The following is a 26,988-nucleotide window of genomic DNA, read 5'->3' as shown; positions in this document are numbered from 1 at the left end:
TCCCCTTCACCTGCCATAAATGGAAGCGACCTGAGGCCCACATCAGATGCCTAATCTTGAACCTTCTAGCCAGCAGAATTATGAGTCAGATAAACCTCTTTTCTTTATAAATTATGCAGCCTCAGGTATTATTTATAGCAACACAAAACAGACTAAGACAGAAACCTAGCCACTACAGTATAACTTATTCATAATTTTTTTTCATGTTTTTTAAATCTCTTCTTACTACCTGGATTATGAAATAATCTGTACAACAAACTCCTGTGACATGAGTTTACCTACGTAACAAACCTATACATGTACCCCTGAACTTAAAGGTTAAAAATAAAATAAATCTTTTTATAATCTTCATGTTCCCTTTCATTTCTTTTCCTCACAATTTATTTGAGTTATCAGCAGTCTCTGTAGCGTTGCAGAGTCTTGTTTTAATGCCTGTATATTCATGGTGTAGTTTATCGAGGCTTCATCCTTTTTATTACTTGAAAAATGGCAGCTGGGTCCAGAGGCCTGATCAAATCTAAGTTTGATCCTTTTAACAAGACTATAGGTGGTATTCTGTTCTTTGATCAGGAGACATATATCATCTGATTGTCTTTCTTTCTGTGATGTCAGCAGCTGCAGATACTCAATGCCTGGGTCCATTAATCCGCTGAGAGATGCAAAATGGTGAAAATCTGGTTTTAGTTTCCCTTTTCACTTATTAATTGAACTACTTTTATAAAGAGATGCTTCTCATCATCTACTATTTGGTTTCAAAGTGGTACACTTCAGTTCATATAGGAAAGGCAGACTAAATACTTGATGCTTTCTCTTTATCAGTTTTTAGAAAATGAATTTGTTTTCATCCTCTGAAAGTGACTGATTGGCACTTCTATTTTTAAAATATCACAAATTCATAAATTTAAACAAATGTGATGGGTTTAATTAATTGCAACTGTTATCATCTTTGAATCTTAAATTGTCTCATTCAAGGGAAATGTTTTAAGTTAGCTCCTGAATTATTTTGATATTACTGAGTAGTCTGTTAGTTTCCTCATTATCTTATATGACAAGAGGATCTCAGCATACCGTTAAAAAAATAACTTTGTTGAGATATAATTCACATACCATACAATTCACCATTTACAGTGTACAATTCAGTGTATTTTAGTATATTTGCAGAGTTGTGTAACAATCACTACAATCAATTTTAGAACATTTCACCATTCCCCCAAAATTCTTTAGTAGTCATTTCCCATCTGCCCCTCTGTCACCTCCTAGAGGCCTCCTCCTCCCCACAAAAGCAACAACTTTCTAATTTCTGTCTTTATAAATTTGCCTGTTTTAGAAACTATATGATTCCACATAAATGGAATCATACAATATGTGGCCTTTGTTGTCTGGCTTCTTTGACTTAGCATGTTCTCAAGGTTCATCCGTGTTGTACCATATATTAGCACATTCCTTTTTATTGTGGGATAATACTCCCTTGTATGGATACACCATATTTTACTCATCTGCTCTCAGCTGCTGGATATTTAGATTGTTTCCACCTTTTGGCTATGACTAATGCTGCTGTTAGGCTGGAGCATTCATTCCCAGTCTTCCCCCTCACTCCCAGTATATCCATACATCCAGTCCCTGCCTGGCCAGTGATTACATTCTTCTATCTGTGGTCACAACTCCCAAGAGCAGCCCCTTTCCCAAGGCTACATGTCTTGCTGGGTTCTGGGAACAGCTCTTTCCCTGCCTGTTAGCTCTAGAGATAGTACTGGCCTTCCATTGTTTCTAATTACAACACGTCTGCCACTCCTTGCTGTTTCCCTTAACCCTGCTCATACCTCTGTAAAAAGTCACTGAGGGAATGTAAATGTAACACTTTCAGTGTACCATTCCTGTTGGGATCCTGGGGATATAGTCATCCTCCTGAAGATTCCCTTCACATCTCTCCAGTGTTGCACCATCTTTTCTCATTAAGACCCCTGCTTTGGTCAGACATCTTTCAAAAGCTCTCATCAAATGAGTGCATGTAAATCTGGGAGACCTGGCATTTCTCAAAATATCATTATTCTCTTTTTTTAACTTTTATTTTAGGTTCAGGGGTACATATGCATGTTTGTTATCTAGGTAAACTCGTGTCATGGGGGTTTGTTGTACAGATTATTTTGTCACCAGGTACTAAGCCTAGTATGCAATAGTTATTTTTTCTGATCTTCTCCCTCCTCCCACCCTCCACCCTCAGGAAACCAGACACCCTAGTGTCTGTTGTTCCCCTCTATGTGCCCATGTGTTCTCATCATTTAGCTCCCACTTATAAGTGAGAGCATATCGTATTTGGTTTTCTGTTCCTGTGTTGGTTTAATAAGGATTATGGCCTCCATCTCTATCCATGTTCTAGCAAAGGAAATGATCTCATTCTTTTTGATGGCTGCACAGTATTCCACGGTGTATATGTACCACATTTTCTCTATCCAGTCTATCATTGATGGGCATTTAGGTTGATTCCATGTCTTTGCTATTGTGAATAGTACTGCAGTGAACATATGCATGCATGTGTCTTTATAATAGAACAATTTATATTCCTTTGGGTATATACCCAGTAATGGGATTGCTGGGTTGAATGGTAGTTGTTTTTAGCTCTTTAAGGAATTGCCATACTGCTTTCCACAATGGTTGAGCTAATTTACATTCCCACCAACAGTGTATAAGCATTCCCTTTTCTCCACAGCCTCACCAGTATCTGTAATTTTTTTACTTTTTAGTAGTAGCCATTCTGACTAGTGTGAGATGGTATCTGGTATTTCATTGTGGTTTTGATTTTCATTTATCTAATGATCAGTGATGAGCTTTTTTTCATATGCTTGTTGGCCACATGTATGTCTTCTTTCAAAAAGTATCTGTTCATGTCCTTTGACCACTTTTTAATGGGGTTGTTCTTTTTTTCTTGTAAATTTAAGTTCCTTGTAGATGCTGGACATTTGTCAGATGCAGAGTTTGCAAATATTTTCTCCCATTCTGTAGGTTGTCTGTTTACTCTGTGGATAGTTTCTTTTGCTGTGCAGAAACTCTTTAGTTTAATTAGATCCCATTTGTCAATTTTTGCTTTTGTTGTGATTGCTTTTAGTATCTTCATCATGAAATCTTTGCCAGTTCCTATGTCCAGAATGATATTGCATAGGTTGTCTCCCAGGATTTTTATAGTTTGGGAGTTTACATTTACATTTAAGTAAATCATTATTCTCTTCTTAAACTCAATGGATAGTTTGGCTGGGTATAGAATTCAAAGCTAGAAATAATTTTTTCCTCAGAATTTAAGGGCATCACTCTTTGATCTTCTTGCTTTTAGTTACTGCATACTTCATTTTTATCCCTACTGCTGGAGATAATTAAGACAGATTTTTTTTTCACCTGATCTTTTGGGACATGAGGATTGCTTTTTCATTCAGCATACACTTTGAACAAAGCCCTTTGCTATTTGCTGGAGATACAGGGGTGAATAAGACAGACTTAGTCTCTACCCTCATGGAGCATCTAGTCTTGAAAACATTGAAAATAATCTCACATAAATTACAATTCAGTAGCAATGAATGGTAGAAAGGAAAAAATATAGTATATAATAGGAAGATATTACCTAGTCTGAGGAACTGATTTTTGAGCTGGGATCTGAAGGATGAATATCGTTCAGGAAGCAAAGAAGCATTGGTAGACAGTATAACTGGCAGAGTTGGCAGAGGCATGAGGAGGGAGGGTATTGGGTGTGTTCAAGATGTTGAAAGAGGAAGTGTGACAGGTAAAGGGGAAGATGCACAAGATGAGACTAGAGAGGGACCCAGGGCCCAGAGCATACAAGATCTTAGTACCTGCTAAGGATGTTGATCTTCATCCAAAGAAATATGGAAAGGCCCTGCAAGCTCCTTAAAAGTCACATAAGTAAAACTTTTCTTTACCTGGTTGGTAACCATCTCTGCCTTCACTCTCCTTTCAAAAAGTCTTTTCAAATGTTCATCAAAGGCCTGTGTGCTTTCTTGAATAGAGTTTTGAAGTTTCTTCAGCTCTGCTTCTAATGACTAAAAGGAAAACAATAGTAAAGTTAACGTTTAGGAGTATTAAAGGCTCCTAGGAGTGATGTTTACATTTCACCACAAGGGAGGGGCAGATGGAGGGCAGCCCTTGCAAGGTGTTCTGGGCTCTGTACTCTCTTAAACCAGAGATGCTCCCACTTGGATCTGTTTAATATACTGTGTGTTGAGATTTTTGCTTAGAAAAGATTACATTGGGAAAAAAAGCTTAAAATTACTGATCATGGCTAATGATACAGGCAGAAGTAGGCCTAGGAAAGCAAATTGCAGCAAATCTTTCCAGAAAATCCTCACTCTTTATATAGGACAGCAATCTCCAGACACATGATTTAGCCCTAAAAAATTTTTATTGTTTTCAGGCACTGGTCATTTTCATGGAATTATTTCTATTTTAAGGAAATAAGAAGTGAATGTATATATATGTATATTTATATATTTGTACTCTCTTGTTTTCTGTATGTTTTGTCTCTCCAAACAGTTCTATATCAAAAGGAAAATGTTCCCTTGTCCTCTCTTTTTAAAAAATTCCACCAGAACGTAAGTGAAATATAAATTTATATTTTTAAAGAGAACAACATCAAAATATGAGGTAAAATTTTGATTGCACAACAGGGTGACTATAGTCAACAATCACTTAACTGTATATTAAAAAAGAACTAAAAGAGTGTAACTGTATTGTTTATAACCCAAAGGATAATTGCTTGTGAGGATGAATATCCCATTCTCCATGTTGTGATTATTTCACATTGCATGCCTGTATCAAAACAACAAAAAAGGTAATTACAAAATGTGCACATCACAACATGCTTTTAAGGACATTATGCATTGTGCTCATGTTCCCTTAAATGTTGTTACCAAAGGGGCTCAGTCTCTAGCCCAGCTGGAATCTCTAGGAAGAGGCAGAGACAGTTTGGTGAAAAAAACATAGCGGGTACATAGGACAGCATTTTTGACAGAGGTATTTTACGTATATTGTAGGACTGAGCAAATCAGTAAGTATATTTATATTTTGGGAACTAGAGTTTTCACTGAAAAGGGGAGACCTAAATATTAAATGAAGGAAAGAGAAAAGAACCCTGTGCTGTCAAATTGGAATTGAGTTGGAATTGGAGCTAACTGGATGTGTGTGTGTGTGTGTGTGTGTGTGTGTGTGTGTGAGAGAGAGAGAGAGACAGAGAGAGAGAGAGAGAGAGAGAGAATGACTCCTAATCCCTAGAGCAAAGAGCACATCTAGTACCCTTGGTCTCTAAATACCAATTGCCAATAAAAGGAATCCAGGATTCTCTAAAAAGAAAAATAGCTGATTCTTGGTGCCTACAACATCTTGCTGTGTTAGAAATGGAGAAAGTGCTCAAAAACTGATGAGGACACATGAAAAGGACACAGATAAGAACTTGAAGAAGCTCCAAACACTTTGAACAACAGAAATAATAATGATAGTCATGGATTAAAACACATTAAGTTGGAGTATGCCTCTGGTAGGGCAGAGGAAAAACTCTTCTTTGCAGAAGAATACTAACTAATAAGTACAAAGTAAACAATTAAAAACTAGAAAGGCACCATTGTGCAATCACTATAGTAATAATTGATTCAGGCAAGGTTCATCAATGGATGCCAAAAGACAGAATGAACAGAGAGTCAGATTCAAAATGCCACCCCCACAGATTAGTTATTACACACGATGGAGAAAGAGAACTTCTATAATAAAGAAATCTGGAGAAACCTTCTTTCCAGTGATCATACTTAATGTTACCAACAGTGGGACTGACTGAAATCAGGAGCCTCCTGATATGATGCACCGAAGACACAGCATCATCTACTTAATATGATTGTCAGAAATATTGCACCTAAATCTAATAATGAGAAACCAATCAAATTCAACATGGGGGACATTCCACAAAAAAATCAGCCTCAATTTTTAAAAAAATGTCAATGTCATGGAAAACAAAGTTGTAGAACTGTTCTGGATTAAAGAACATTAAAAACTAAGTGAAATTGATTAGATTTTTTGATAAACATCAACAAAAAAGCTATGAAGGACTTTACTTGGACAACAGGGTAATCTGAATATGGGCTTAATTAGATAATCATATTTATATTAAGCTTCTTTTGTATGATAATTTTACTGTGGTTATGTAGAAGAATATTTTTGTTCTTAGGAGGTTTAAGCTGTATTATTTAGGCATATCATGATATCTGTGATTTATCTCTAACTATTCAGGAGAAAAAGAGAACAAATGTGGCAATATAAAAAACTGATGTGCACAGGTACATATATATAATATATATATATAACATATATGTACTATATATGCTATTGGTACAAATACATGGTATATAGATGGTACTATTCATGTAACATTTATGTACATTTGAATAATTCTAAAATAAAAATTGGTGAAAAAAATAATCCAATGTTAGGGAAGTAAGTGGAGGTATAAAATGAATTAAGATTGGCCATGAGTAGATAATTGTGGAAGCTGGACAAAGGGGTCATTATACTGTTCTATTTTTATACATGTTTGATATTTTCCATGATACAAGATTTTTTTTTAATTGAGAGAGAGAGAAATTGAAAACCATCAACATAGATTTTTTTGAGTTTTGCAGTAAAGGAGAGCAGAGACATTGAGTGATCCAGGGGGAAAGAGAGGCCAAAGGAGTTGAGTTTTTTCCTTTTCCTTTTTGTTTTGAAATAAATTTATACTGACCCAAATATCACAAGAACAGTAGAAAGAACTCTAGCATTTCCTTCCAGGAAATATTTTTTTAATAAGATGAGAGATGTATACAATTATAGCACATGTCTACACTGATAGGGAAAATCCACAGGGTGGGAAAAATTGCTGATGCAGGAAAGAAGAGGGTAAATTGATGAGTAATGACATTGAGTAGGTGAGATGGGATGGTGGCTAGTGCACCAGGAGAGGACCAGACTTAGGTGGATGCAAGGCCATTTTACCCATTAAGAAGCAGAAAGGCAGACGCCATGGATTCAGTGCAGCTGGTGGGTGGACGCAGCAGTAGAGGAGTAAGGGAAATCACTTTTAGTTGTCTCTCTTCTCTTAGTAAAATAGAAAATAAGGTGAGAGTGAGTTGAGGGTGTCAGGTGTTGAAAGTTTGGGAGATGAGCAATGGGTATGAAAGGGTACTCTAGGATCCTGCTACTTAAAGTAGGGCCCACTGGCCAGCAATAGCCTATTTGGAGTGCAAAATCTCAGCGTCCTTCCATTTTCACAGAGCAACAATGAAATCAGAACCTGCATTTTTAACAAATCCCCCAGGTGATGCAGATTCGCATTCAAGTGTGAGAGCACTTGGCTAGGGGAAAAATGGAGTAGCACTGCCGACCAGCTCTAAGGACCCAATTGAGATTAAGGTCATAATTTTGAGTAAACCCAGTCAGTAGTTTTTCTTTAGCCACTTCATGGGTGCAGGTGCAGAGAAGGCAGAGTATCGGATTTAATCAAGGCTGGGGGTTCAGCAGGTGAGTAAGAAGAAGGTGCAGGGACATGAGGGTGCAGGCAGTGGACTATCTTACAACACAAAACTCTGGAGTAAATGTAGTTGATCGGTCACCAGCTTTTATTCCTTAGGCATCTATACTCCCTAACTCTTTGAAATCTTTACTTCTTTCAGTGTTACTGATTTTGGCTTTGAGTAAGAACCATTTTAGGTTAAAATATAAGGGACCCTACAGGGCCGCAGTGAATAAAAATGTGGACAGGTTCACAACAGATTCAAAGAAGCTCTTCATGAGATACAGCCACTAGCAAGCTGGCAAGCTGTCCTACCTTGAATGATGGTATGACTTTACTTCCTTCATAGAAGAATAAATATTGTTTACTTGACTGCACATCATCATCTTTTATATCTCTACTGTAATTGTGAGCAATTTTAATGTGACAGTGTTTCCTTCTGATGGACGGGGATACAAGTAGCAGAACTGCACTGTAAAAACCTTGAATTTGAGTTGTAAATAATGTACTGCATTGATTGTGCCATTTGTTCTTCAAACCCTTTTCTTGAGATGGAGAACAAATCAAGCAAAAGTATTACTGAATTCAAATAAATGTACACAATGCAGAGCAATACCTTGCTGTGACTTGAACATGTTGTATTAGGTATTCATTGAACACCTGAAGAATGAATGAAGGGCCAAATGAATTGTAATGACATGGGAAATGCTGAAATCAGTAACAGCTTTAAAAAAACTATTGCCATATGTTTCCTTGCTTTAAAATTGTTTTAACTCCTTAAATTTATCTCCACCTACTTCTCTAAATTCTCTTGAGAATTTAAGCTGAAACACTGTCCTTAAGCTGTTAAAGATATCGAGAAAATAGAAAACATTTGAAAAGATATTTAAACAGCACTCTGGATATGATAGGTTATATTAATTCTTTGCCTTCTGACCTTTCTATACTTATCTCTTTCTTCATTTAACTCCTTTACTTTTTTCTCATAATCTTTGAATTGTTTTCTTTCTTCTTCAGTCCACACAGTGTCAGGTTTTGCCATGAAAGCAGGCTGAGGAATCACCTGAAGATATGAAGAAAAGCATATATTTCAGCTCAAACGTAAATGCAGTAGTACAGTAAAAGCTCAGAGTTTTTTTTTTAAAGCCCTTTAAAAGGATACAGTCCTTCACATTGGCAAGGACAACGACCTGACATTTTGGGCAAAAGATATTTTAAATTTTTAAAACAGTTTTTCTGTGACTTAGGTGAAGGTGAGCAGGGCGGGATATACCTGGACTCTTAGGTGATAGACTCAGAGGAGTGTGTTGGTATCTTTATAGCGAGAACTACCCCTGAGCTCCAGGAACACCTATGTCAGGTATCAAAGAAAATGTTTCCTGGTATATCTGGATAATTACCGATGAAGCAGTATTCCTGCCTTCAATAGAGACCAAAACCACTGTAGTTACTTATTTTTGTTGATTTGTTTGTGTCTTGTCAGATTGGAAGGCAAACCTGCATTTTCAAATTTATTATCTGTCTAATGTGGTATGTTTTTGGTTTTCTGAGACAGGGTCTTGCTCTGTCTCTCAGGCTGGAGTGCAGTGGTGTGATCACAGCTCACTGTGGCCTTGAATTCCTAGCCTCCTGCCTTGAATTCCTGGCCTCCTCACTTAGCTGGGATTACACCTCACTTAGTGCTGGGATTACAGGCATAAGCCACCATGCCAAGCCCTAATGTGGTAGGTTTATAAGGTACTATGGAGGTTGTATAATATTTGTTGCTGTAGAACTTCTAAAACTCAGGTTTATATAGGACAAAAATGGTAAAACTTAAGTAGCTCTTTCCACCCCATTCCACCTTCTATAAGGATGAACAGAAATATCACCATTCTCAAAATATCTTCCTTCTTGACTTCCAGAACTCCTCCCATCATGTCCATCAGAGCTCGGAGTCTTGTGCTGGCACCCTGGGAAAGAGCCAGAATCAGAGAGGAATGCTGAGACAGAGACCTGACATTCCAGGTGGCTCCAGAGGCAGCTTCCCACCCAACATTAGAATGATCGCATTTGGGATTGGGGAAGGTAGGCAGTGCCTGGAGGAGAGAAGGGGGAAGGAGGCCAATGAGATTCAAGTGACCACTGACCATGACAAATGTGTTGATGGGTTATCACACCAAACTAGGAAGGAGTATCCCTAAAGCAAAGAGGGTCTTAAGTCCTGTGTAAGCTAAGCTGCATGCCTGTATCAGAAGCCAGTGCTCCGTTTCATGATTCATGATCAATTCTTTGGCTTTGTGCCACGGCTTAATGTGTTTGTGGGCTGTAATCTGAAAGAGAAAATGTCATTTCCTGCTATTATTCTTACAAAATTCAAACTAAATTTTCCTTCCACATACTGGGAGGAGGCTAGAAGATACTAAGGGGATTAAAGGGACTCTGCAGACTTTGCACCCAATTTTCTGTTTTGGAATAAGATGAGGTCTAAAATGAGAGAGGTGGAAAAATAGATCTTTACTTCTCTATTAACTCTCAAAGCTTTTGTCCACCACTAAAAAGATTTTAACAGGGAACCTGACTGATTAAGGAAGGGAGGGAGGGGGGCTCAAAAGAAGTGCCATCTAAGCCAAATTCTGAAGGATGGGGGTCCTAAGAGGTCGAGAGCTTGGGGCATTCAAGGACTGTGAGAATGAAATTGTGACCAGAATGGAGCCAAGTGGGAGAGCAGTTGGGCAAGAAAGGGGGTGGGGGTGGGCATTTAGGAGGAGGCTCATGGGCTTTATCCCAAGTGAAGTGAGCAGCCACTGCAAGGGGTGAGGCAGAGAAGGGACATAGTAAGTTTGGCTTGCAGCAAGCGCACTCTTCTAAATGTAGGATGGATTAGAGCCCAAGGAGAAGTAGGTACAAAGTGACTGCCCCAAGCAGGGCCCTCCAGAGAGCAGCAGAGTAGCAGAGTTAGGTCCTTGCTGTCACCTTGCTCCAGAGTTTTAGGTCACATAGTGAAAGTCTGGTTTAGGAAAAACGACTTGCTTAAACAAGTACAGCAGAGTGCACAGGTTAAGAGAATGAACTCTAAGGCATGATGGTTTGGGTCCAAACTCCCAACAATGACACTTACTAGCTTTGTAACTGTGGTCAAACTACTCAAACTCTCTGTGTCTCACTTTCCTCATCTGTAAAATGGAAGTAATATAAGTACCTACCTTATGATGACTTACAATGATAAATTCATTTCAATCCATCTAGGGCACCGGGAATGGTGCCCAGCCAACATCCAGCAGAGACTGTTAAAATATTTTCTATTACTTCTAAACACCACTATTATCTTTTGCCCCCAGGAGTCAAGTTGGTTTTACGTGAGAAAAGGTCTTTCTTTAAGTATTCTTTAGCATTTTTTTTTTTTTACTTTTAGAAAATGAAATATTGTCAGATTTTAATTGTTTTCTTTAGGCATTTATTTTCAACTGCCTCTGTGCCAAAACCTTTAAAGAAGGCTGTCCAGAGAGCCCCTTTCTCTGGGATCCACACCGCCTGAATGACCTAGATCACTACTGGAGCTCCACTGGCCTCGTTCCTGCAACGTGACCCAGCCACTCTGGGTAGAGGCACTGGACCCCAGCTGGGCCAAGGAGCCCCGTCCCAAATGAACTGGGAATTGGGACTAAGAGATTCTAATTCAGACCAGCCACTTTCTCATGTGGAGGAGATACAAAGTAGAAATTGCTACAGGAAGTAGAAATGCAGAGTGATGTGAACTAAGAGATGAAGACAGAAGGCTTCTGGACCTCCCATGAGGCTCTAGTCTTCGGTTTCTGCTTCTTCCTGGGCTCAGTGTCCAAATCTTTCCTGGACTCCACAGGATTCATAAAAGAAATTCTCATCATTGCTGAGGCTACATCACCTCTTTCTGTTACCTGCAACTGAGAGTGCTACCCAGTACAATCACTTCCCACAGAGTAACCAAGGTGAACAAATAGGAGCTGGGGAAAGTCTCCTGAGAAAGAAGGGAAGGGAGAACACAGCTAGCCAGTACCTCCTCATCTTGCACAACAAGCGTTCTCTCTGGCTTCTCACAGTCTTCAAATTCTGGTTGCCAGACTGCTTCTTCCAATTCCAGATCTAAAATAATTTCTCGAATTCGAACATTTCTTTCCTTCACGCGTGCAATTTCAAACTCTTTTTGTTTATATGCAGTGTCAAACTCATTATTGAAAGCAGTTTTTACCTTGTAAATGATATCCTGAAATATTAACATGTTACTGAAAACACATCACATATTATATCTTTACTGGTAACATGATCCCACAATTATACTTTCCCTCTAAAATCATCCCACAAATTATCTTTTTTTTTTTGAGACGGAGTCTTGCTTTGTTGCCCAGGCTGGAGTGCGGTGGTGTGATCTCTGCTCACTGCAAGCTCCGCCTCCTGGATTCATGCCATTCTCCTGCCTCAGCCTCCTGAGTAGCTGGGACTACAGGCGCCTGCCACCAGGCTCGGCTGATTTTTTTTGTATTTTTAGTAGAGACGGGGTTTCACTATGTTAGCCAGGATGGTCTTGTTCTCCTGACCTCGTGATCCGCCCGCCTCGGCCTCCCAAAATGCTGGGATTACAGGTGTGAGCCACCGTGCCCGGCCCTACAAATTATCTTTTAAGAGGGTAAAATGAATCTTTCTAGAATACTACTTATATTAAGTCATTTATTGGCTCAATAATCTACAGTGGCATCCAAGTATGGGTAGGATTAAGGCTACCACATAATTGTTAGACTATAACCTACTTCCTGAAATGTAAATTGTAACTCCATGTGCAGGTTGACAAATGCTAAAGTGGGTGATGGGTACTTAGAGGCTCATTGGGCTATTCTCTCTACTTTTGTGCAAAATCCACTATAAAATATTTAAAAAGCAATATATAGGATTTAAGTTGGCACATCTTTTCTTTGGAACCTGGGTTGGGGTAGATGTGGAAAAGAAGAGATAGTTTCTAGAAAGTATTTGGAGAACCTGCCAGAGAATTACCACCACACACAATACTCTTCTTCTGTATGAACACATCATTCTCAGGTAGGAAAGAAACCTGTGCTAGCCAGCTGGAGTAACCAATTCCTAAGGTGCCAGTGGGACCAACTGGATTGCCTCCACTCCTGCTGATGGGTCAACCCAAAGTGGCCTTTATGTTGCCATGGGAGTTTAGTCTATGTCTATTGTACTGAAGATGAAACCATTAAAGCAGGGTGAAAAAAATGATCTTAACAGCTAGCATGAAAATTTCTCTTGGGCCGAAATTACCTCCTTGTAGGAAAACACCTTAATTAAAAGCAGCAAGAAGGTGAGACCCTGAAGGCAGAAGCTGAGCAACAAATGAGGTAGCTAAATAGCTCTAAGTGTAAATGAACAGAAATTTCAGGGGCTAGAGCAGAAAAAGAAAAGGATAGGAAGAGAGAGCTAAGAACATGGCAGGAGACTAGAATTCAAATTGCAGACGCAGCTGGAGGGCTTTCAGGAACAGGGATTGCCAGCATTCAAACTATCTTCATTGGCACAATCTCAGTCATTGCATTTTCAAAAACCTTCAGTCAGGGTTTCTACATGTATAGATGTATTCTGAGACTGTTTGGTGGGAAGTTAAGGAGTAGGAGCTTAGAGCCAGAGGAACCCCACACCTTATCCTTGAACCCCAGAATTTACAGAAATTTAGAGGAAATTGTCTTTCCCCAGGTTAAGCAGATAGATAAACAATAACATCTTGATCTTACAAGGAAATCCTAATTGACATTTGGCTATACTGAGAAAACGGAATTCTAGTGTTTTCTTTTCTCTGAGCTTACTGAAGTTCAAAGCAGAATGGTTTGTGGTGTCAGCTGTTGTGGAATGTTCTTTAGAAAACTTGGTATCACAGTAACCTAGTCCAAATGGTTGAATGCAACTCTTGTACACAAGATCTGTCTACAGGACATGGACAGTATCTGTATATTCCTCTATGTATTGTTATTTATTTCTTTTGAGAAGGAGTCTCACTCTGTCGCCAGGCTGGAGTGCAGATCCAGCTCACTGGCATGATCTCAGCTCACTGCAACCTCCGCCTCCCCAGTTCAAGCGATTTTCCTGCCTTAGCCTCCCGAGTAGCTGGGATTACAGGCACACGCCACCGTGCTCAGCTAATTAATTTTTAGTAGAGACGAGGTTTCACCATGTTAGCTAGGATGGTCTCGATCTCTTGACCTCATGATCCAACTGCCTCGGCCTCCCAAAGTACTGGGATTACAGGCGTGAGCCACTGTGCCCAGCCTCCTCTATGTATTTTTATATCTTCATTTGATTGGCATTAGTTTTCAATGTGAGGCCTTGAAAGCCACCTAATGGGGAGTTCTAGAGATTTTTGAGGGTTAAAAAGAAAATTGACCCACTTTCAGTAATATAATTTGGTTGATTTTCTCTTCTCTGGAATGAAGCTCCAATTGGCTTGACAATAAAGAGGTATCTACCCCAAAATCAGTACTCAGACTACCAAGCAGGTAATTGGGCAAATTGCTATATTTTACTGTCTTGTCTTCCTCTTCCTCTTCTTCATCATCCTCTTCATGATGCTTTTTAACCAACACAACTCCAGACTGAGCCTCTACAATTTCCTTCCGTAGCTAAATGTAGAAAAAGATGACACAGAAGTTATGCAATAATAAGAATCCTCTAAAGGGAAATTTTGTGACAACTTAATTATTTCAACAATCATTTTAATTTGTTGAATTGTCTTGCCAACAACTGAATTCAAAGTGATGAATAGATCCTAGAACTGCTGCAGAAGAGATTAAAGCTTCAGAAACTGATAAACGATGGATAAATCAAAGGAATAAAAATTGTCCTGGATGGTATGTAATATTTATATCTTTCTGTCAGTATGGCAGCTGCCTGTAAATAGTTTGAGTCTTTTTTGGTACTTAAGTATTAAGAAATATATATTTTCTTTATCTTTTACAAAGAAACCTGTTAACAAAGGACTGGTGGTGAAGGTTAACACGAATTAAGCATGCCTTCTTTTTGTTTCAGAGAAAGAGTGGGTGCAAAGTTCTGACCAAAACAAAACTACACTGAAGGGCAGTGTTTTTTTAGTGGTTTGACAGAGATTATTGCTTAAAAAGTTGGGATTTAGGAAAACCATAATTCCATCAAAACAAATTCTCCTTCATCCTTGATCAATTATCTTAAAATACAATCCCTAGTGACAATGGAGGATGAAAAGGATATGTGCGAATGAAGACAACCTCTGTGCAGGATAAGAGCAAAACCCCAAATCTCATTTTTTAAGTTATATCCTCATATTTGACGGCTAGCCAGTGTTGTATAGGACACAGGCTCCTTGATTTATTGTGTGGATATAGGCTCCTATAGTCATTAGAATATATTCTACAAATTAACAAGAAATAAAAATATAAATACATACAATACCTAAACTTAAATTATATCCCAACTCAAATCTGAGCAAAGGAGACTCTAAAATAAAGCACATCACTTATATAAACACATATACTTAAAATAGTACTTTAAGACACTCCGCTTCAATCTTCTTTTGCTGTAAAACTCTTTCCAATTCTTTCAGCTCTTCAACCGTGCGCGCTTTCATTGGGAAGTTTTCAACCACACAGGGGATATGAAAACACTTGAGGAAAAAAACGCAAGACAAAATAAATCCATTTGTAGTATAATTGTGTGTATCTGGGGTTGAGTAGGGGATGTTTTCTGTGATTAAAGTTAACCCATAGGTTATCATGCATGAGTAAAATTGACAATGGAAACCTTTTTAAAAATAAAACAATGTATTCCATGAGTATTGGTATAAACTTTATATGAAATACTGTGCTTTGGTGAAGGGCTGATTTTTAGGTCAGTAGTTCTCAACTAGGAACAATTTTTCTCCCCCCTTCTCTCCCTATCCTTTTCCCCCAAGACATTTGGCAACATTTTTTACTGTAATTACTGGAGGCGAACAATGCTACTGTCTCCAAATAGAGCCCAGAGATGTTGCTACACACCCTACAGGGCATAGAACAGCCCCCACAACAAGAAATGATCCAGCCCAAAATGTATGGCTCATGAGGACCCTGTTTTAGAGCAATACTCCATTACATAAAATGTAGGGTGGCCGTATACTTCATTGTCCACATTGGGAGCATATTTGAAAGTGAAAAGGATGCTGATAATAGTTACTCTGGGATTGCAGACAAGACCTGAGACTTTTGGTCACCCTACACAAAGAGGGAAATTATATTGGAGGGAATCTCAATGAGAAACAGCTGCTTAGAAAATGGGAAGGCAGGCACAGGCAGCAACATGAACCAGATTTCGTCTACCTTTCAATCTGTGTGAAATGTGAGTGAGCAGACAGCTATTAAGACCCAGATGCAGGGGGTGTCTGAGAGGAAAGGAGGAAAAGAATGCTAAGACGGACCTTCAGAAATGCTGGCTGGGAAGCACACGGGGCCTGAGCACAGAGGGAAGGAACCAAGAGACAGGGACACATCCAGGTGAAATTCAGTATAGGAAGGGGCAAGCCATGCTCTCAGTGCTTTGCTATGCCTGAATTTTCTTAAATTTATCTTTAAAACTTTCCTGAGCGTTTGATGACAATTCTCATCAGGTTTTGTACCTAGGGTTCTGTTACCTTAAGAGCTCGACCTTTCACAGCCATCGAATTCCAGCATTCTTCTTTGATAAGTTCAGCCAAATAGCTCTTGGCTAAGTTATGCATCTCTACATCCTTTATCATCTTGAAGAAGACAGACAAAGGGAAAAGATAAAAATGAAAGTGTGGCTTCAGAAATAATAATCTCCATTGTAAACTCATTAAGTAGTCATTAACTGCACCTTCAGTGGTAGAGTTTAGTTGTCTTTCTCCAACACTTTGAGCCACCTTGCACTGAGATGCACTTTCGGAAAACACATCTCTGCCTTTGAGAACGTCTCCTGAAGTTTGTCTGTAGGCTTGGATTCTCTTCCTTGAGGACACACAGTACCTCTAAGGATGGTCGGGTTGCATACATGAGTGAAGTGGGGTGTGAGGATGGATGCACTGTGGTGGTGAGCTGCATGGCTAATGTGCACAAAGCCTGCTGGTTGGAACAGCAGGGAAGCAAAACCACTGAGCAAAGTCTTCCTGTTTTATTAGAGAGGTTTGGAATTCATATTTTTAAGTGAAACTGCCAGATATCTAAATGTTGGCTGAAATCTCGCCAACATACATTTGAAGTGCCAGTTTGTGACCTCTGTCTGGGAGTCTTCACTGTACTTAATTCTTCTATTATTTACGTCCACAATAAAAAGAACCCTCTACTACTCTTGGGGATCATACAATTTGTGTTTTTTTCCACTTAAAAACATGTTACTTCAGTTAGTTTTACTTGCTTACATAATCTTATTGCTTATTATTTAAATAATTAAGTATTCTTATTTTAATAGAGTTTGCTGAAAGGCCTGGTGTGAAAGTGAGATCTAACAATCTTTAGTCTTTAGGATCCTCTTCAGGACCTTTGTGCACTTCATTTTGTTGGCAGAATTATTAGCAAACTAGCTAAGAATAATATCTCACAGATTTAAAATGTCTTTTTTAGTACTTCTTGTGAATTTCTATTTATTTTATTGTCTGATTAAATGACTTTAATTTGCAATTCATTTCTTTTTGATTCTGATCCAGTGAGTTAATAGCTAATATAGTTTTAAATTATTTCTTTCTAAATAGACAGCTGGCTTGGCATATCAGTTGTCAGAACCTGCCTGATTCCCAGCCCACTCGGCCCTCCTCTCTCCACTGCTGAGGCTGTTTGATCAACTCCTCCAAACTCAGTCCCTAATACTGTGTCCAGATTGTCATTATCGGGCCTTGGTCTTTTTCCTATCATTGGGATCCTGGCTCGGGTAAGGTAGTAGCCTAGTCTCTCATTCACATCCTTGACTGGCAGGTGCCACTAACTCCTCCCAAGGACTAGTATTCTGATCCTAAACATGCTGAAAGCTCCTAAACAGCTCAGTTTATGGTGCCATCTGCTAACACTGTTCTCTCCTGGGCCACTATTGTACCTAATCTGGTGTTAATATCTCTTCAAAGGCACAGAGCTCAAGAAAAAAAATAAACAATATGAGGGAAACTAGCATATGGAAGGCCTTTCTCTGCACCAAATCCTGCCTCAGAGGATCAAGGAGAACTCTTGAGGGATGAGCACGAATTTGGTAAGTGGCAAGGAGGGGCATCTGGGGCAGAGGCACAGGGTGGCGGTGGGGTAGGTAGGATGAGTTTGGCAATGGTAAATAGTTCAGCGGGCCAGGGGAGCAGGTTCACTATGTCAAGTAGTTATATACAGCTTGGAGAGAGAAGCAAAGATACGGTGAGGAAGGGGGCAGGCACCGAACCCACACACTTTGCTGAGTGGTCAAGATGAGTGGGCTGGGAGAACCTGGTGCAGAATAGCAGGGGGCATTCCGAGCCTGAGCCAAACCAGAGCCAAGGAGGAAGAGCCTCCAAGGAGGAAGAGTCAGGATCTTCCTGGCTCTGATCTTAGCCAAGGGACTCTATCTCTCTAAGCCTCTATCTAAGCCTCAGTTTTTTCAAGTGGGGCAAACTATTACCTGCCTTTTTTGATTGTGACGATCAAAATAAATAACATTCAAAAAGCTCCTAGATTGGTGCCTACCTCTTGTGATAAGAAAATGGGATTTTTTTTCATAGCTTCCTGTTGCACAGTCAATAAAAAAGCCAAATTATTTACTGCAATATACAAGGTCTTCAGGGGCTAGCCTCTGCCTACCTCCCCCACCTCATTCCATGAGGCTCTCTCCCATCCACCATGCTTCAGCCTTTCTGGCATGCTGTTCCTGGAATACTCCAAGCCATTTCTGCCTGTGGGCCTTTGCTCTTGCTGCTCCCTGTGCTTGACATTCTCTTCCCTCAGATCTTTGCACAGCCAGATCTCTCTCTCTCCCTTTAGTTCTCAACTGAAATGTCAGCCCTTTGAAGTGGTTTTCTTTGACCACAGAAGTAGATCTCTCACATCTATCACAGCATCCAGTTTGTTTCCATCATATACTATGTAGAGATTTGGTTACGGCCTGTCTTCTTCAGTACATTAGCCCCATGACAGCAGAAATGTATCTGTCTTCTTTATTGTATTCCCAGCACCTAGATTAATATGCCCAGCACATTAATAAATGTTGCAGAATGAATGAAGGAATGATTATCCCAGGTAAATTTTATTGTACTAAATCAGTCTGTTGAGATACTCTTGTCCTAACTGTTATCCACTACATTTCCTCACCTTTTCAGTCTCATGTCATTCACTAATTTGACAAATCTCCTCATTTCTATATCTTCACCCCAGTCATTAATAAAGATGTTTATCAGGACCAAGGCCTGGGGCACATGGTGGAAACCTCCCTCCTAGAGGCATCAGTCAAATAATCAACCTCCTCTTGGTGTACTTGTTTAATCTATTATAATCCACCTTAACTGTACTTGAATTCAGCTATCTTTCATTCTCCTGTGTTTTTATATTTGCACATTCAAAAAATTAACCTGTACTAGCAGGTTGAGAAAGAGGTAGCTTCAGAATATCCTGTGTAAAACACACTTAGGGCTTTTATTTAAAATAAAATCCATATGAGCAAACAATTTGATGTGACTGCCAGAAAATAATACAAAGGCTGAATTAATAGAAGTATAGTATGAATGGAGGTTTCAGTTTATGTTTTTCTCTACACTGTACAGAAAATAATTTGAATTATTCTGTGGGTACCATATGCAAATATAATTAATCCAGAGGAAAATGGCATGATGATGACGAGGCTATCGAAACTATAATATATGATGGTCGTAGGAGCTGCGATAATTAGCCCAGACAGGAGAAGATCCACAGGGAACATGGAAATTTCTAATCCTCTACCACTCTCAGAGGGGCCATAGAGTAGGAAGTGCTCAAAGAGTAGAAGGATCAGTGAGTACAGGAAGAAAGATTTCAACTCTGATTAAGAAAGGGCTTACTAAACCAGAAGCGTCCAAAGTTGGCATGAGGTCGCGGAGAAGACTTCCAAAACTGTTCAAACATATGGCTGACACGAATGTCATGGAGGGGAAGCAAATGTCAGATGTCTGGCTGGCCTAGATGCTCTCCCTGCTCCTAACCCCCAAATTCGATGATCCTCTGATTCATTACACTTATATGCACTACGTTTGCTTTATTCACATTATACTGGAAAAGGTTTTGTCATATTCACATTATTATGAAAAAGTTCCCTTTCCCATTATCTTTTTACTTCTTTCATCATCACTTTATGGTGTTTAAATTATACTTTTTCATACCTTTGCCACTTCTTCCTGACTTTCATCATGAAGCCTTTCTAGTTCCTCAAGATCCAGACCAAATTCCTGTTGGTCTAATTTTGCAATATTTTCTAGTTTGTCATTTTCTTCTATCATATTCAGAATCTGAATGTTGAAATAAAAAAGTGTGGTGACAAGTAAAGAATTAAACTGTAATAAGATAATTTTCTTAGTTTCTTTTAGGCAGCAATCAATAAAAAATAGATGTTCTATTTATCAAAGTAGTAATACTATTTTGTAAGTCAACTGTTGTTGAGTGCTGTGCTGAGAGCATTCAGGGCTGTGATGCATCCTGCTGATCCATCTGATTTCCATCTTTCAGTTGTTATAGTTTTCATGCTCCTAACATGAATAATTAGATTATGGGCTTATTGTGGTTATTGAAGTTTTAAGGTTTCATCCTTAAAAACTCTTTCATCTGATAAGAAAAACTACGAAAATATATAAGCTCATCATTTCATTCAATGATATTAAAGCACCATTGCTAGTTTGAGGTACACTAACAGCATTGTGATTATGTGTTTTAAAAGTCTTTATCATTTAGAGATACATACTGAAATAATTAAAGATGATATGATGTTTGGGATTTACTTCAAAATAATCAGGGGAGGGGTAATGGATGGAAGCATTGGTGAAATGATATTGGCCATTGGATGTATTATATTATTCTCTCCAATTTTGTATAATTTTGAACTTCTATACAATAAAAATTATCTTTAAAAGTTCATAACTTAAAAAAATTCAGGGGCAAAGGATACATACTACAACATATATGACAAAATATTAATGTCTTTAATATGTAAAAAGCACTTACAAATAAACAAAAACAAGGCAGACAACATGATAGAAAAAATGGGACGTCAGTTTCAAAATGGTAGACTGAGAATGAGTTTAATGATTTTTCTTTTTTGCCCCAAAATACAAAGTTAAGAGAAAAGAAGTATAGCACAGATAAACGCATCACTCAATGAAGAGGAAAAAAGGAATAGAATCCTTCAGGAGCATGAAAACTATAACAACTGAAAGATGGAAATCAGATGGATCAGCAGGATGCATCACAGCCCCGAATGCCCTCAGCACAGCACTCAACAACAGGTGGAAGCCACACCAGATACAGGAACAAGGGTTTACCTAAGAGTGCTGGCAGGTTTATTAGTTGGGGGTGCTGCATCAGAAACAGACAGTAGAACCTGCATGTACCCCCACCTGGTGAAGTTCCCTAGGGTCCAGCAGTAGTAACTGGAGTGTTTGTCTCCAGGTAGAAGAAACTGGAATGAATATTTGGATGGGAGAAACAGGGCAAGGCCCAAGGAATCTGTTAGTGGCTAGAAAGAATAGAGAACAACCCCCACCACACAATGGGCTGCCAAGACACTTCCCAACACCACCCACCCCTTCTCTTTTTACTGAGAGCAGACAGAATACCTGCTAAAGTCAGATCTCCTACACGTCTTCCAAAGTAGACTGAGCTGGTGTCATGGAACTATAACAGGGAGTTTCAATTATAAAGACAACCATGAAATAATAACAATAAATCACTAAATATTTGGGGAACAACAAGACCACTGGAGAGAGACAATAAATTCAACAAATAGAAGACTTGTTGCCCAAAAGAAAAGAGTTAATTAAGCGAGAAGGGTATAATTTTACAGTAACTAGGGATGCAAAATATTGTATTTCATAAAAAGAATCATAAGACAAGAAAAATAAATGAAGTATAAAGACTGATGAGAGAAATATGTTATTTTCAAAAGATATGATAGTCTACCTAGATAATCTAAGACAATCAAGTGACAAAATAGTAGAACTAAAAAGAATTCAACAAGGTGGTCAGAAAAAAATCAATAACATTCACATATACCAATAATATATACCAATATATAACATATACCAATTGTATTAGTCTGTTTTCATGCAGCTGAAAAAGACATACCTGAGACTGGGCAATCATGGCAGAAAGTGAAAGGAAAGGCATGTCTCACATGGCAGCAGACAAGAGAAGAGAGCTTGTCCAGGGAAACTCCTCTTTTTATTTTATTTATTTATTTATTTATTTTTTGAGACGGAGTCTCGCTCTGTCGCCCAGGCTGGAGTGCAGTGGTGCAATCTCGGCTCATTGCAAGCTCCACCTCCCGGGTTCACGCCATTCTCCTGCCTCAGCCTCTCCAAGTGGCTGGGACTACAGGCGCCCGCCACCACGCCTGGCTAATTTTTTTGTATTTTTAGTAGAGACGGGGTTTCACCATGGTCTCGATCTCCTGACCTCGTGATCCGCCCGCCTCGGCCTCCCAAAGTGCTGGGATTACAAACGTGAGCCACCGCGCCCGGCCAACTCCCCTTTTTAAAACTATCTAATTTCCTGAGACTTATTCACTATTGCAACAATAGCATAAGAAAGACCCGCCCCCATGATTCAGTTATCTCCCACCAGGTCCCTTCCACAACACATGGGAATTATGGGAGCTACAATTCAAGATGAGATTTGGGTGGGGACACAGCCAAACCATATTACCAATGTAATAGAAAAATATTCCATTCACAAAAATGGTGTAAACTATAAGATACCTAAAATAAATCTAATAAAGAAATTTATACAAAATCACTTTCAGAGAAACTATAAACTTTCACTGGAGATTACCTTTTTAAAATTGAATAAAGATAAATAAATATATAATATACACATATGTAAGTATTATATATTTAATGAAAATATAACTGGCCAGGCGTGGTGGCTCACGCCTATAATCCCAGCACTTTGGGAGGCCGAGACGGGCAGATCACGAGGTCAGGAGATTGAGACCATCCTGGCTAACACAGTGAAACCCCATCTCTACTAAAAATACAAAAAAATAGCCGGGCGAGGTGGCAGGCGCTTGTAGTCCCAGCTACTCGGGAGGCTGAGGCAGGAGAATGGCGTGAACCTGGGAGGCAGGGCTTGCAGTGAGCCGAGATCGTGCCACTGCACTCCAGCCTGGGCGACAGAGCGAGAGCGAGACTCCGTCTAAAACAAACAAACGAAAAAACCAAAAATAAAATATAACTTTAAAAGTTATATATTTTAAAAGAAATAAATATACAGGCCTGGTGCAGTGGCTCATGCCTGTAATCCCAGCACTTTGGGAGGCCAAGGCAGAAGGCTAGGAATTCAAGACCAGCCTGGGCATCATAGGGAGACCCTGTCTCTTCAGAAAAATACAAAAATTACTTGGGCATGGTGGCACATGTCCGCAGGCCTAGCTACTTGGAAGGCTGAGGTGAGAGGATTGCTTGAGCCCAGGCGTTCAAGGCTGCAGTGAGCCTCGCTTATGCCACTGCACTCTAGCCTGGGTTACTAAGCAAGATCTTGTCTCTAAATAAATAAATGAAAGATGTAAATATATAAATATACAGATGCTCCTCAACTTATGATGGGGTTATGGCCCAACAAACCCATCGTAAGATGAAAATATCATGTCAAAAGGGGCGTTTGTAGACGTGATGGGCTGCGAAAACATAAAACACGATATCCAAAAAATGCTGGCAACACAGTACACTTTAGAGTATTCATTGTTTACCTTCATGATTGCATGGCTGACTAGGAGCTGTGGCTTACTGCTGCTGCCCAACGTTGTGAGAGAGTATGGTACCACATATTGCTACTCTGGGAAAAGATCAAAATAAGCCTGCAGACATGTGCCACCACGCCCAAGTTTCTACTGAATGTGCATTGCTTTTGCACCATCATAAGGTCGAAAAATTATAAGTTGAACCACTGTGAGTTGGGGACTGTCTGTATATATCTTAATTCAATTTAAAAAATATTCTTCAGTAAAGTTTTATCATACATATTGATATATATACTAAGGTTCAGAGCTGGCAGATAAATTCTTCTCCAAATCAAACTATAAGCAATATATTCTCAATCAAAATCAAATCAGAGTTTTTCATGGAGTTTGCCAAGCTGATTTTAAAATTCCAATGGAAAATTAAGTATACATAAAAAGGCCAATTTTTTTAAAAGAAGGGCAAAAGGAGAATTATTCTCAAAGATACAAGAACTATTATAAAGCTATAGTAATTAAAATAGTTTGGTATTGGCTCAAGAAAAATCAATATTCAATCTTAGAACAGAGTCCAGAAATAATCCTATATCCAGGGACTGATAGAGGAGGCACTGCAAATCAGCAGAGAAAGGATAGTATATTAAATAAAACAGACTGGGGAAATGGGCTATTTATTTGAAAAAATAAAATTAGAACTATATGTCATACCATTCATGAAAATAAATTATAGGTGAAATCAAAGAGTATTAGAAGAAAATATGTATGACTTTGAAAGGTCATTTAAAATCAGATGTAAAACCCAAAAGTTATAAAGAAAATGATCAATAACTTGGATCACGCCATAATTTTAAAATTCTGCTTTATAATAAAATTATTTAAAATTTGGCACATTATAAAAGTTAAAAGACAGTATTTATAGTAGGATGAGCCATATACTTTTCTAGAAAATATTTGTAGGTTGAGCCATATAAAACAGCAATTGCATGAAGTTCCACCTAATAATAAGGGCTACCTTTAGATATGTCCCATTCACACTTCCATGCTCTTCTCCTTCCCAGCTGACTCAAATGAGATCAAGCAAGGCAATCTTCGAAGCCCTGAGTTGCAAATAGCAGGGTCTCCAACAGCCTGGGTCTCTGAATGACTGCATGGAACAGAGCAGCTGCTGAGCTAAAGACCCACCCAGGATGGTTACATGGGAATGAAATAACCTTCTCATCACCATGCCACTATGTTTTTTTGAGTTTGTTACCATAGGCTAGCTAACTCTAATTATCATAAATACATATAAATAAAAAATAAAAATAAAGAAATTCTATAATCAACAAGAAAATGACCAATTATCCAATAAGGAAATAGGCAAAGAATATAAACAGGAAATTCACAAAAGAAGAAATACAAATAGTGTTTAGAGTTATGAAAAGGTGCTCAGCCTTATTAGTAATCAGGAAAATAAAAACAAAGGCCAAGGAAATGATTTAAGAACTTTTTCTAAAACTGAGAGACAAAGGTTTCCTATTAAAATGCCCATCGAAGTCTAGCACATGAAAGAAGAAAACACCTAGGGTCCTGGTAGGAAAAGGGAACACATTCAAATGGGAAAACTGGAAGAGAGAAACTTAAAAAAAACTGGAAGAGAGAAACTTAAAAAAAAAAAGATTTGGCAGAGTAAGGAGAACCAGCAACATATGATAAAGCATTAGGCTACCAACTGTGAGAAGCCATCTCTGCTCCTAGGTCTGAAGAGCAAGGGCTGGGAGTGGTTAATGAACCTGGAGAGACCCATAAATGTAGAAGGATGGCAGTCATTGACAGCTCATAACCCTACAGGAAGGAAACTGGGAGAATGAGGACCCTGGTCTTAGTCTCCTGCCCTGCAATCCATGCTCTCAGCCCCAAGAGGCTGGCCTTCATGAACAGCAACAATGGGGTTCTCCTGCTGATGCCACTTATTGCCTAAACCCAAGAGAAAGCCAGAAGGCAAGAGAGTGCATTGCTACTGTCCATAAAGGCCAGCCTCTTGGGGCTCAAAGAAGAGTGGAAAAGGGAAGAGAGTCTTGGTTTGCACCAGCAAACCTAGAATACCCACTGAACATATCAAGGTGCATAACTGTAAATTTCCAAACACTATGGATAAAGAGAGGATCCTGTAAGTCTCCAAAGATAAAAGTCTGGTTACCTACAAAGAATTGGGAGTCAGGCACTGGATTCTCTGAAGGAAACACTGGAAGCCAGGAGACAATGGAGCAAGCCTTCAACATTCTGAAGGCAAACCATCAAACGGATATGAATGTAGGATAATCACATTTTAAGAAAAACCACATCTCACAAAATGTACCTCCCATGTAGCCTTTCTCAAGAACAGAGCCAAAGCATCTGACAGGTCTAGCAGCAGGGCATCATTCACAATGGATTCCACTTGGATGGCACCCCAGAAGCACAGCTGTTATAGAGGAAGTTCCCAAGCATGGCACAGCACAGCAGTCCTGCGTAGGAAGCTACTGAAGGATACACACCAAGAAAACAAAGAAAATCAGGTAGGACTCACAAAACAGGAGCTCTGACTTAAGAGGCAGATCTCTAGGACATTAGCCATACAGCTGGTCTACAGAGCAAGAGCAAGGTGCTTTGACTGGAGCTGGAGGATGGAAAGCTCTAGAAGGGAGGTTGCCCAAAAAATGCACCCACAGATTGATCACTTCAGGTATTTGATTGTATTGAGAAGAAGTTGTTAGCATTTTGAGTTTGAATAGGTCATAGAAAGGCTTACCCAAAACAAAGGCAACTATTAATTCTAAGAAAAATCAAGTTGTAAAAGCAGAAATGTAATAATAATATACCATGTGGCTCAGCATTGAAGAATATTCAAATAACTATCATAGTGTGTATTCCAAGCATGGATTTATATGTGTGCTATAGTGGGGATGGGGAGGAGTAACAACCATAACTACTCATGTTCCATACCAGGATGCCCATAGTTAGCATCAAAACAGAAATATCAATAAATAACAACAGTATTAACAAGACTATTTAGACAGAGGTAAACAGCCCAAATGAAAAAGTAGAAAGAAGAGAAAATAGTTACCTCAGGAGTACAGGAATCAATCAAGAGAAGTAGGGCAGTTGCTGCTTGAAAAATATTATTTTTAACTACACAACTCAGTATTATTTAATCTGTAAAAATATAAATGCATAACTTTGATAAAAATCAGTTATAAAGACAAATAAGACGGTAATTTGGGGGAAGATGGGGAAAACCACTGTTGATATGGAGTGTGAATTGGAGAAATTTTATCTTGTTAAAGAACCTCAGAAAACTGAGCTTACAAGCAGAGAAAAGGGGGGTATAGTTCCTCAGGGTAGAACAAAATTAAATTCAGAAAGTAATTTTAGAACAAGGGCTAAATGTATTAGAATATGAAATTAAAACACTTACAGTTTTGGAAAGTGATTTCATTCCTTGTTTTATCTCTTTCCTTTTCTTGGAAAACAGATTAATCTCCTTTTTGATGGCCTGAAACAGAACAAGTGTATCACTTAACAAAGCAAGAGAAATATCAGCC

At 38.9% G+C, this 26,988-nt stretch overlaps 1 protein-coding gene across 2 annotated transcripts in view; it reads right to left on the bottom strand.

The window, feature by feature from the left end:
* The window catches only part of CFAP43 (cilia and flagella associated protein 43), a 98,534-nt gene that overhangs the window by 18,750 nt on the left and 52,796 nt on the right, over positions 1–26,988 (bottom strand). For both annotated transcript variants that reach the window (XM_055249946.2, XM_063626989.1), the window contains exons 19-28: positions 26,862–26,939; positions 19,863–19,988; positions 16,179–16,283; positions 15,060–15,176; positions 13,930–14,160; positions 11,553–11,759; positions 9,763–9,849; positions 9,409–9,489; positions 8,475–8,600; positions 3,927–4,046 (exon numbers count right to left, since the gene is read on the bottom strand). In XM_055249946.2, the coding sequence (XP_055105921.2) occupies positions 3,927–4,046; positions 8,475–8,600; positions 9,409–9,489; positions 9,763–9,849; positions 11,553–11,759; positions 13,930–14,160; positions 15,060–15,176; positions 16,179–16,283; positions 19,863–19,988; positions 26,862–26,939 (1,278 nt within the window). The remainder of the gene's footprint in view (positions 1–3,926; positions 4,047–8,474; positions 8,601–9,408; positions 9,490–9,762; positions 9,850–11,552; positions 11,760–13,929; positions 14,161–15,059; positions 15,177–16,178; positions 16,284–19,862; positions 19,989–26,861; positions 26,940–26,988) is intronic.

This window comes from Symphalangus syndactylus, chromosome 2 (assembly GCF_028878055.3).
Source record: "Symphalangus syndactylus isolate Jambi chromosome 2, NHGRI_mSymSyn1-v2.1_pri, whole genome shotgun sequence".
Taxonomy (NCBI): domain Eukaryota; kingdom Metazoa; phylum Chordata; class Mammalia; order Primates; family Hylobatidae; genus Symphalangus; species Symphalangus syndactylus.
This window is presented reverse-complemented; position numbering and strand designations above follow the sequence as displayed.